An 11,722-nucleotide genomic window follows, 5' to 3' on the forward strand; every position below is an offset into this window, starting at 1 on the left:
AGACCTTAAGTATATTAGGAATTAGAAATCTTGGAATGTCTAAAAAATAAGAGCTCTGGAGATCCCTAGGAAAAGTATATTTTGGATCATCATTCTCTGTTTTTATGAAAAGCTTACATCCTCAACACAGGCACTTTCACTCGCTAATACAGACTCTAAATTTGAATTTTGAGACTTTGCAATGAAAGGATGAAAATTTTTAAAACTTAAACTCAGTGATAGTATTTTATATGAAGTACAATCTTAACTTCTAAGTATATCTTTAATAATAACAATACAAGATAAATTTTATTTATCTAAGATTAGACAGCAAAGATAATTATATACGTGAAAACGTTTTACTGAAGAAGAAATAACTCATATACAAGTGTTATACATGGAAAACAATAAAGTCAGTATAACAGACTTATGGTTGCTTTATTCCTTCAGGATAAGAATGGAGGACATGCCAGCAGGAAACCATTGCACAGTGACTGTGTTCTTCTTAGCTGGGCTCTCAGAGCAGTCAGAACTCCAGCTGCCCCTGTTCCTCTTCTTCACAGGAATCTATCTGATCACTGTGTCTGGGAATCTGGGCATGATTATACTAATTGGGCTCAGTTCCAACCTGCACACACCCATGTACTATTTCCTCAGCAGTTTGTCCTTCATTGACTTTGGTCAGTCCACAGTTGTTACCCCTAAAATGCTGGTGAGCTTTCTGACAGAGAAGAACCTCATCACCTACCCTGAATGCTTGGCTCAGCTCTACTTTGCCATCATTTTTGGCACAGCAGAGAGCTACACATTAGCTGCAATGGCATATGACCGCTATGTTGCCATCTGTAACCCCTTGGTTTACAATATAGCCATGTCCTCTCAGATTTACTGTTCTCTGATTTCAGGGGTATACATTTTTGCTGTGTTCTGTGCATCAGTAAACATGGGCTTCATGTTTAGGATCCAGTTCTGCAAATCAGATGTAATCAACCACTATTTCTGTGATTTCCTTCCCCTCTTGAAACTTGCATGCTCTAATACATATGTCAGTGAAATGTTGATTCTATTTTTTGGTACACTGAATATCTTTGTCCCAATGCTGACCATTATTACTTCCTACATCTCCATTATTTCCAGCATCCTCCGCATTAGCTCTAGTGAGGGCAGGTCCAAAGCCTTTAGTACTTGCAGTTCCCACATCTCTGCTGTTGCTGTCTTCTATGGTTCTACAGCATTTGTGTACTTACAGCCATCACGAGTAAGTTCAATAGACCAAGGGAAAGTGTCCTCTGTGTTTTATACGACTGTTGTTCCCATGCTGAACCCCTTGATCTACAGCCTGAGGAATAAGGATGTCAGTGTTGCAATGAAGAAAATACTTGAAAGGAAAAGATTCATGTAAGCAGAAGTCATGTGTAGATTATTTAATAGACCAACCTATTTAAAAACACATAGATTTGATTGATACTATTTATTTTATCCTACCATACACTATTATTACTCATTTGCTAGGACCTTTGGTAATTTTTATTATTACAAATTTCAACTTTAAATTTCAAGCACTTATCTCATATTCTTCTCATAACCAGCAAAATCAACAAATAGTGTGGAAGATATAAATCCTTATGCCCATACTGGATTGTCTAACATGATACACAATAATTTTCATATAAATAACTTTTGAAATAATAAAGTTTTAATTACAACAAAGTGCTTCTTTTATTCAATTTTATTTCATTTTTGATAATTGTATATGTAAGGCCTGTAATTATATTATTTCCCTCATCTCCTTATAATTCACTCCATGGTCCCCCTGCTCTCACTTAAATTAATGTCTTCTCTCCTTTTATTCTTATATACCCATAGGAAATCTGATACTGTTCTCAGTAATCATTAATTTCCCTATTTCTTTATCTTGGAATAGAGTCCCTGTGATTTTTTTTTTTTAATTTTAAGCTTTAATATTGGAAGTGAATACAAAAGAGTGACATTCTTTTCTAACTAGGAGATGAATGAAAACTAGGTATGGTCCAATATACAGAAATCCATCAACATCATCCACTATATATCAAACTTAAAGAAAATAATTACAATATTATCTCATTAGATGCTGAAAAAGCCTATAACAAAAAAATGCAACATCCTTTCATATAAAAAGCCTTGGAAAGGTCAGGAATTCAAGGGACATACTTAAACATAATAAAAGCAAGATACAGCAAACCAATACCCAACATCAAATAAAAAGGAGAGAATTTTGAAGAAAAGCCACTAAAATCAGGGATGATACAGGCTGTCCATTCCCTCCCTATTTATTTAATATAGTACTTGAAGGTCGAGCAATAGCAAACAAAAGGGCATCATAGGGACACAAATCAGAAAGGAAGAAGTCAAGGTATCACTATTTGCAGATGATATAATAGTATATATAAGCAACCCCAAAAATTATACCAGAGGATTTCTATAGCTGATAAGCAACTTTAGCAAGGTATCTGGATATAAAATTAACTCAAACAAAGCAGTAGTGTTCCTCTACACAAAGGATAAAAGGACTGAGAATGAAATTATGGACATGTCACCCTTCATTATAGTCACAAATAATATAAAATATCTTGGTGTAACTCTAACCAAGCAAGTGAAAGATTCATATGACAAGAACTTCAAGTCTCTGAAGAAAGAAATTGAAGACCTCAGAAGATGGAAAGATCTCCCATGCCCATGCATCAGTAGGATTAACATTGTAAAAATGGCCCTCGTACCAAAAGGAATCTACAGACTCAATACAATTCCCATCAAAATTCCAGCTCAATTCTTTATAGGGATAGAAAGAACAATTCTCAGTTTTATCGGTAATAAGAAAAAATCCAGGATAGTGAAAACAAATCTCAACAACAAAAGAAATTCTGGGAGAATCACCTTCTCAAACTACAGAGCAACAGTGATTGAAAATCTCATAATATTTGTACAGAGACAAACAGGTAGATCAATGGAATAGAATTGAAGACCTAGAAATGAGCCCACACTCTTATGGTCACATGATCTTTGACAAAGAATCCAAAACTACCCATTGGAAAAAAGACATTTTAAATGGCGCTGGTTAAACTGGTTCAGGCTCTAAGATCAATTGACAAATGAGACTTCATGAAACTGAAAAACTTCTGTAAGCAAAGGACACTGTCAACAGAACAAAATGCCAACCTAAAGATTGGTTAAAAAAAAATTTACCAACCCTACATCCTATAGAGGGTGTCAGTCAGTGCCTGCTCAGCCACTGGGCATGACCTCTTGGGGAGTCAGAATGCATGGAGTTTGCCTTCATTTACCCACCCCACAGGAGGACTATAGGAAAGCACTAAGACACTTTTCCAGGGTGGGAAAATGAATTCTGACTTGTGGGAATGCCAGGGCTGTTTTGTTTTTGTTTGGGGGGGCAGGGGGTGTGTCCCAAGGCCTGCAATAAGGCCAGGGCTGTGGGGTGCTCTAACTCTTGGACATTTAGGCAATTCTGGGAATTGGGGAAGAGCAGAGAATGGAGTCAGGGGCCTGTGGACTCTGGACAGCACCTAGCTGGTGTGTGGGTTGGTGAGCAGGGTTTGTTGATCTTTTAGGGTAGATGGGATTCGGGACTTTCAGAGGGGAAACCAGGAAAGGGGATAACATTTGAAATGTAAATAAAGAAAATATAAAATTTTTCAAAAAAAAAGAATTTTTTTTAGAATGTTAAGTGCTGTGTTTTATTGAATGTCATAGTTTTATTTATGTTACATGCTCTCTATTAATTTGAGTATTTACTCTCTTCATTGTCTAAAAAAGAAAAATAAGGGAAAGTTATAAAGAGCAAAATAAATTGGCTACAACAGAGGACTTTAGACTTTTGTTATTATTATTACATTAGATTTTTTCTTTTTAAAACTTCCATTTACTTATTTATTTTATTATGTATTTGCATGTTTATTATTTATGTATTCACTTTACAATCCAAGCACAGCTCCCCTCTCTTCTCAGTCCAATATAACATGGCATCTCCCCCATTCCCTTCTATCAGGGACAGCCCCCACTTCAGTTGTCCTCCAGTATCTTTTGTTTTGTTTTGTTTTTAATTTGGATTTTCTGGGCTTGATTTTCTTTTCTTTTCTTTCTTCTTTTATTTTACTTATTCACTGCCCCCATCCAAGTTACTCCCATCCACGATCCTTCCCCCAATGCTGCCTTCCCTACTCCTCTGAGCTGGTGGGGTCCAGCTAGGTATCTCCCCATCATGTGACAACAGGTCTCTGTGAGGCTAGGTACTTCCTCTTTAGCTAAGACCAGACAAGGAAGCCTAGCTAAAACATACTCAACTTAGAATCAACAGCTTTTATAATAGCACCTGTTCCAGTTGTTCAGTACCAATATGAAGACCAAGTTGCACTTCTGCTACATATGTGTGGGTAGGCCTAGGTCCAGCTTGTGTATGTTCCTTGGTTTGCAGTTCAGAGCTTTAGGCATGCAGGTTAGTTGACTCTGTTGGTCTTCCTATGGAGTTACCATCCTCTTTGGGCCCCACAATACTTCCATCAATTCTTCCAAGAGTCCCCAAGGTCCATTCACTGTTTGTGCATATCTGTATCTGTCAGAGTCAGCTGTCTATTGATTTTTCTATTGTTCCATCTCCTTTATGACACAATTTCTAAGACAGACTGTTTCACAACATACTTCCTGATACTCTAGCTCTTACAAGATTTCTATCTCATCATTTGTTATTTTCCTGAGTCACAGGTACAGGAACTGTGGTGTAGAAGTATCCACTAGTTCTGAGATTCTCATTATCCATTGATCTCTGCACTGTGTCCAGTATGTTTTTTCTGTGAAAGTCTCAAGATGTGGTTTTATGTGATAGTCTTCACATGCTAGTATTCATTTGCTGTAAAGAGGCTTCTTTAGTGAGTGGTCTTAGCTACATCTATCTGTAAGTATAATGATAAGATTTACAATGTAGTAATAATATATTATAATACTATTATATGCTTTAATTTTAATATAATATATATTTAATATATATATGAACATCAAAACACTACATCTGACAATATTTCCATTCAAAATTAGGTTATCAAACCCTTAGTCCTTGGTGCAGGACACCTTTTGTTTGGCCATGATAGTTCAAGTAACTCCCAAGTTTATATGGCCTGACACTGGGGATCTCAGAATTTGAGGATGAAACTCCATTGCTAAAGTCCCTAGACACTTAACACACAAGACTCAGGTTGTTGTAGCTTATCAAAAAACCCTCACTAAGACCACAGAGAACGCCATCATTGCAAAATGCATGAGGATTTTACTTATCCAACATGTCGGGGAACCCCCTCTCAGCACACAGGCCAGAGGAGAGACCCAGAACAAAGAAAGAACACACATTTTATACCTTTGTAAGGGACAAATATAGGCACCAGGGTAGTTTGGCTTATTTTAATTGGTGTGGTCAATAACCTTTTTAGACATTGGTTGGTTTGTATAGGTTGACTCATTTTGTCTGTCCTTGTGGTTTTTAGCGTGAGGCGGGGCAGGGGAATTGTTAATCTTGTTCTGGAAGCTTAGTAATTTTGACCGTTAAAATTTCTATATTTGTTTAGTCAGCCAGCTTTTTTATATGGCTCTGTACTTGGCCTGCTAATACACTTTGGAAAGTCCTTTTGAAGGGGGAAGGTACTGGGTAGTCTTGAATTTATTTTAGATAGTACAAGATGATCTGATATGGATGAAATCTGAAAGCCTCTTTCCTGAAGTCTGACATCTACATTGTGAGAACCTTGTCTGCAATATGCTGAGTCATGGTAGAAATAAAACAGTCCTACCCAGCTAGAGCACTCATGGACTTGAGAGGGAAACAACCAAGGTGTTCTAAAGGGACTGGTCACACACAGCTGACTAGTTGAACCTAAGACCCTCTTTTCTAGGGGCCTATCACGACTGCCCCCCGAAAGACCCAACAAGGAGAAAGAGTCAGATGCAGATTTTGCACCCAACCAATGGGCAGAAGCTGCTGACCCCAGTGGTTGAATCATGGGAAAGATGGAAGAAGCTGAAGAAGTAGGCAACCCTGCAGGAGGACCAGCAGTCTCAATTAACCTGGACCCTCGAGATCACTCAGAAACTGAATCACCAACCAGGCAGCATACACCAGCTGATATGAGGCTCCCAACACATATACAGCAGAGCACTGCAGGGTCTGAGTTCAGTTCGAGAAGATGCACCTAACCCTCAAGAGACTGGAGGCTCCAGGGAGTAGGGAGGTCTGGAGGTGTGTGGGGTGGGGTTAGGGGTGAGGATGTCCTCATGGAGACAGGGGTGCAGGGAAGAGGTATAGGATGTAGAACAGTTGGACTGGGAGGGGAATAAAAGCTGGAGTGTAAAATAAAAGAGAAAATAAATAAATAAATAAATAAATAAATAAATAATAACAAAAGAAATCTGTGTAAAGTTTGGAAGAATAAGATAGCATCAAGAAGACACTTCAAATAGTGAAATTACTGAGAATAAAGATGGGATACAGACTGACTACAGAATAGTTGAAGTATCCTAGGAACATGGCCATTCAGCAGAAGTACATCTTGAGTTTAGTTAGATATTTCAAGACATACTGTGACTAAATTGACATGATTTTATGTGTGCTAGATGTGATGGTATATTTTGTATATGCAGCTTATCTCAACTCAGAGAAGGTTAAATGTGCATAAGGAGATCTGTGTGATCAAACTGGAAATGGCTTAGTAGAGAGGGAGGGAAGAGCATGTGATTTGGAAATGTCTTCCTTTGTTTTCTGAACAACATTTTTGGACAGTCTTGAAGAATAATATTATCAAAAGAGTTATAGCTAACACCTGAATTAGAATATAAATATATGGAGCTCAATAACCTCAGAAACTATTCTATGGAGAGGTCACACAAAACAATTTCCTATTTCTCCCAACAGGAGATGTGGAAACTGAGGTGCCATTGAAGGCAGATGCCACTAAGAGCCACTAAAACTTGCAAAATGAGCTGGTTACTTCCCAAGATGAGTGAGTTAAATTCCTACTCCATTAATTCCAACAGCAAAATAGGAGCTTGTTTCCATGTAGTTCTTTGTGTAGGATTCAGTCCTTGTGGACTATCTCCTATAAAAATTAAATGAACTAATACCTAAGCACTGCGCCTTATGCTTTGTTCTTAGTTAATTAGCTATGCTTATATTTTCTCACCTAAAATCTTTAGAATTTTAGTTTTCCTGGGAGTTTCACATTCTCTTGCTGGATGTCAGTTGTCTTTAAAGATATATCTGGTTATTAGATTCTTACTGATAAAACAATGCTTTTTGTCTGTACATTGTATAACATTAAACTTTCAATTAGGATACAACACTAGCTCAGGTTAGCCTGTTTAATAACTGTCAAAAACATGCCTTTTAACAAGTGAGAACATTTGATCCTCTACTTAGAGGAACATACCACACACAGGTAGATGAATCTTCCTTTGCAAGAAACTTGATGGTGTTTTGTATTTCAGGACCATGCCAGGAAAGTCTAGTTCTTCATCTTCAGTGACGTTTCCTCAAATAGAAACTAAGAAAATTAAATCCTAGGTTATTTACAATCACTTATTGTTTCATGAGAAAATAGATGTTGACAGATGTCCTACTTCATGAAACCGTCCCCTGAAAATATTTTACATGCCTATTTTAAAATTTACTGGTGTCTGTGTGTTTTTAACAACCTCTGTGTGTTTTTAACGGCTTCCTTATAGTGTGAATCTTCATAAATTTAATTTTTTATTGTTTTCTGTCATTTCCTGCTAAAACTTTTTATTTATCAGGAATCTGTCCTTGGGCGCTGTAAAGTAAACATCAAATTCTTTATCTTTATAGCATTATACTTACAGATAGGTGTAGCTAAGACCACTCACTAAAGAAGCCTCTTTACAGCAAGAGCTTAATGAGCAAAGGAGATCAAAAGTAGGCATTAGTTAGAGGTCTCCTTTTCTGACCTTTTTTCTCTTTACTTTCTGAGTGGTACTTATCACTAGTCTGAAAAAATTTTATAATTTTATATCTTTTTCCATATGGATAAGTAATGCAAATAAAAGTTACAGTGAAAGAATGAACTTCTGAGTCTGAAACTCATAAAGGTAAGCAAGAAAAGTAGTGTAACTCTACATGAGGAAGAAATACGAATGTGAGTATGAGTCAAACAGCAGTGATAAAAATGTTGAACAGAGAGCTATCATAGTGCAAAGTACGCCGATTCCTCTCTATCATTGCTGTTGTACATTAAGTTAGTGTAATCACTTGTGTGTAAGCCTGCAACAGAATCTGTCCTTTGTTTCCATTGATACTATTTGTAGTTCTAGACACTGTTATAAAAATCAGAATTGTGTATTGTTTATTTCAATTGTTTAACATACACACAAAGAAAAAATATTTTAACTTATTTGCAAATTCATCAAAAAAGACATCTACAATCATTGAGACAACCAAGGGAAAGAGAAGAAATTTTATTCCAAACTTAATATTGTGAAGTTTGCATAATAGAGCAGTATTCATATAAGTATAACCAACCAGACAAAGGAATTTGAAGTATCTTCAGGGTGGGATATAGTTGACTATCTGTGAATGAACTCAGGTTTGACCAGAGAATAATATTTCTCCATGGATCTGCATCTGAGAATCCTCTTCTATTTTGGTACTTTTTTTTCCAAATAAAAACATACAATGAATAATCTTATACTTAGTGTTATCAAATGCTTGTTATAGACTATATCCTGCTGTACACTGCAGTAATTTCCAAGAAAATCTATTCCTTGTTTTGAGGAAACATCTTTTGTAGTAACTTTTTTAGGGCAACTTTGACATCTTTATTTCTCAGGCTGTAGATCATGGGATTCAACATAGGCACAACAATGGTATAAAACACAGATGACACTTTCCCTTGGTCCATGGAGCTGACTGAAGATGGTTGTAGATACATGAATGTTGTAGAACCAAAGAAAATAGCAACAGCCAAGATATGGGAGCTGCAGGTTCTAAAGGCCTTGACTCTGCCCCCAGAGGATTTAATGTGCAAAATGCTGATAATGATGAAGATGTAAGAGCCAATGATGGTCATGGCTGGTACAATAATATTAAATGCACTGAAGGACAGTGCTAATATTTCATTGATAAAAGTACTAGAGCAAGACAGCTCAAGTAATGGGAAAAGATCACAAAAGTAGTGGTTTATTTTATCAGCCTTACAGAAAAACAATCTTAGCAGGAAGACTGTGTGAGCTGTGGCACTGATTAAGCCAATACCATACACCACAGCTACCATCAACAAACAGACTTGATAGGACATGGTTACTTTGTAAAGCAAAGGGTTAGATATAGCCACATAGCGGTCATATGCCATTGCAGCCAACATGTGACATTCTGCAACAACAAAAGTACAGAAGAAATAGAACTGAGCTATGCATTCTGGGTACAGGATGACATTCTTCTCTGTCACAAAGTTCAACAGCATTTTAGGAACAATGACAGTAGACTGACAGCAGTCAATAAAGGACAGACTGCTGAGTAAATAATACATAGGTGTATGTAGCTGAGAACTAATCAGAATCAATACAATCATGCCAAGGTTTCCAACAACTGTAAACAAATAGACAGATAGGAAGGTAAGGAATAGAGGCAACTGGAGCTCTGGATTCTCTGTTAAACCAGCAAGAATGAACTCTGTCACTGAGGTATGATTTAATTCTTCCATGGTCTTCTGAAAAGTATATGTTAAAAAAAAAGTTATATAGAAAAAAAATTAAGTATCCATTCCCCTATCACTCAATGAATTTTGAAACATAATTCAAATGCTTTCAGATATCTGCAACCATTTGCCATCCTCTTTTTGATTTGAGCATTCAGAGATTATGCAGTCCTGGAGAAAGAAGATATGCAAATATAATCGTACGTGTTACATACTTGTGACCTTAATGTAAGAATTATTTTTATTGGTACCTATTTTTTACCTTGTTTCAGTTCATTTCAAACCATTGTGACACCTTTAATTGAGTGGGTCAATAATTTCTCATGACTCATTTATAGCATGTCTCTATTGGTATAAATTGTTTTGCATGTAATAAAGTAAAAAACATCCACATGAGATTCATAGCCATAATTACCATTGATAGTGAGGAATTGAACATTTTATATTAAAACAATAAACAGGAGAATTGTCTACCTTTTCCCTTTAATTGTAGATATTTTCTTTGGAGATTAGACACACACACAAAAATGAACAACAAAAATCAGTAGGTTAAAAATCAAGAAATTAAAACATTTACTAGTACATATATATATATATATATGTATATATATATATATATATATATATATATATATGCATATATATAATTGGTCGTATAGAAAATTGAAAATTGGTTAAAGAGAACTATTAAATATAATTAGCAGCATATCTAGATAATGTTAGAACACAGAAATCACAGCATAGATGTTGAAGATGTTGAAGATTAAGAAATCACCAAGAAACCTAAGAGATACTCTGGAGTTCTCTTTTTACCCTTGTTTTAATTTGATTCGCCAATTGTGGTTGCCTGTCCCCAACAAAGCATAGCACTACCCATTCTGCACCAATTATTCTAAATCATAAGGAAAAGCTTCATAATGACTATGGGTGAATATTGTTAACTCATGTTCATGTAAAGCAATTTCTTATATGATAATACCAGACTCCTTGTTTTCCTAATGGGTTTTGAGAGAATGCAAAAAGTCACACATGTCTTTTACAAGGGGATGTAGAAAGGAGTAGGAGAGTCTAAGACTTTATGAGGTAAGGACTTGTATCTGAACATACCTCTCCTTCACAGACAGCTCAATGTTGGTTGCTTTATCTTTTTTACCTAGAAGAGAAAATAACCTGTGAAGGGCAGATTAACCTGAATTATCTGTTGAGCCACTGTTCCTTAAAGTTGGTTCCCAAAATCATTTGTTTTTCTACTCTGCTGGTTAATATAAACACTTTATATGCTGGCCACAGAAACAAGAGATTGATTTTAAAAAGAATAGTGGGAGTTATTTCCCTATAGAATTTTTTCCCTTAAGAGTTCATCTCTGTAGAAATCAACAATAAGAATTAATTTATGTTACCCAGTGGTTCTCAAGTGTATAAGGTAACCTAGTCATAAGATTCCTAGTTCTTTTTAAATGATGGATATCATAAATGTATTTTAGAAGCACTACAATATTCCTGAAACGTAAAAGATATACTCTAAAGGGATTTTCTAAAAAATTTTCTTCAAAAAAAAATTTAAAATTAGTGTAAACACCTAAAAGATTTGAACTTTGTAACTCTCATTGGCATGTGCCAAATGTGCTTAGATTGTGTGAGGGTGTGCAAAATCATTTTCCTAAGTACATTTATTCAAGAATTCAATTAAAGCAGCTTTCTTCCTTCTGAAGGTATAATAATTCAGATATTTTAAACAATGCAGAAAAATGGCAACTTAGATTAATAAGAAAAACTAGGAGAAAAGGTGAAAAAATGGGATGCCAGTTAAGGCAGACGACATTGAGAGCTACTGAGTCTTACTCAAGAAACTGACTCTATCCCAAGGGGAGTAAGATGTGTTCACTCCTTCCTGCTTTCAAGAACAACAGGAAGTTACTTGGGAAAGGAGAGTAAAAGACATTCAGTGTGCTCTCTTTGATAACAAGGTCAAAGACTTGTCAGGAAATAAAGAGGATCAA

General features: G+C 35.9%; 2 protein-coding genes across 2 annotated transcripts; one reads left to right on the top strand and one right to left on the bottom strand.

Moving 5' to 3' along the window:
- The first annotated feature begins 436 nt into the window (after window positions 1–436).
- Window positions 437–1,381, top strand: Olfr954 (olfactory receptor 954). The gene has a single exon (NM_146331.1). The coding sequence runs from the start codon at window positions 437–439 to the stop codon at window positions 1,379–1,381; it is 945 nt and encodes a 314-aa protein (NP_666443.1).
- A 7,402-nt stretch (window positions 1,382–8,783) lies between these two features.
- On the bottom strand, window positions 8,784–9,728 carry Olfr955 (olfactory receptor 955). Its single transcript, NM_207141.1, has one exon. It carries the CDS (start codon window positions 9,726–9,728, stop codon window positions 8,784–8,786), a length of 945 nt encoding a protein of 314 aa, NP_997024.1.
- Between the last annotated feature and the right edge of the window lie 1,994 nt (window positions 9,729–11,722).

Source organism: Mus musculus, chromosome 9 (assembly GCF_000001635.26).
Source record: "Mus musculus strain C57BL/6J chromosome 9, GRCm38.p6 C57BL/6J".
Taxonomy (NCBI): Eukaryota; Metazoa; Chordata; class Mammalia; order Rodentia; family Muridae; genus Mus; species Mus musculus.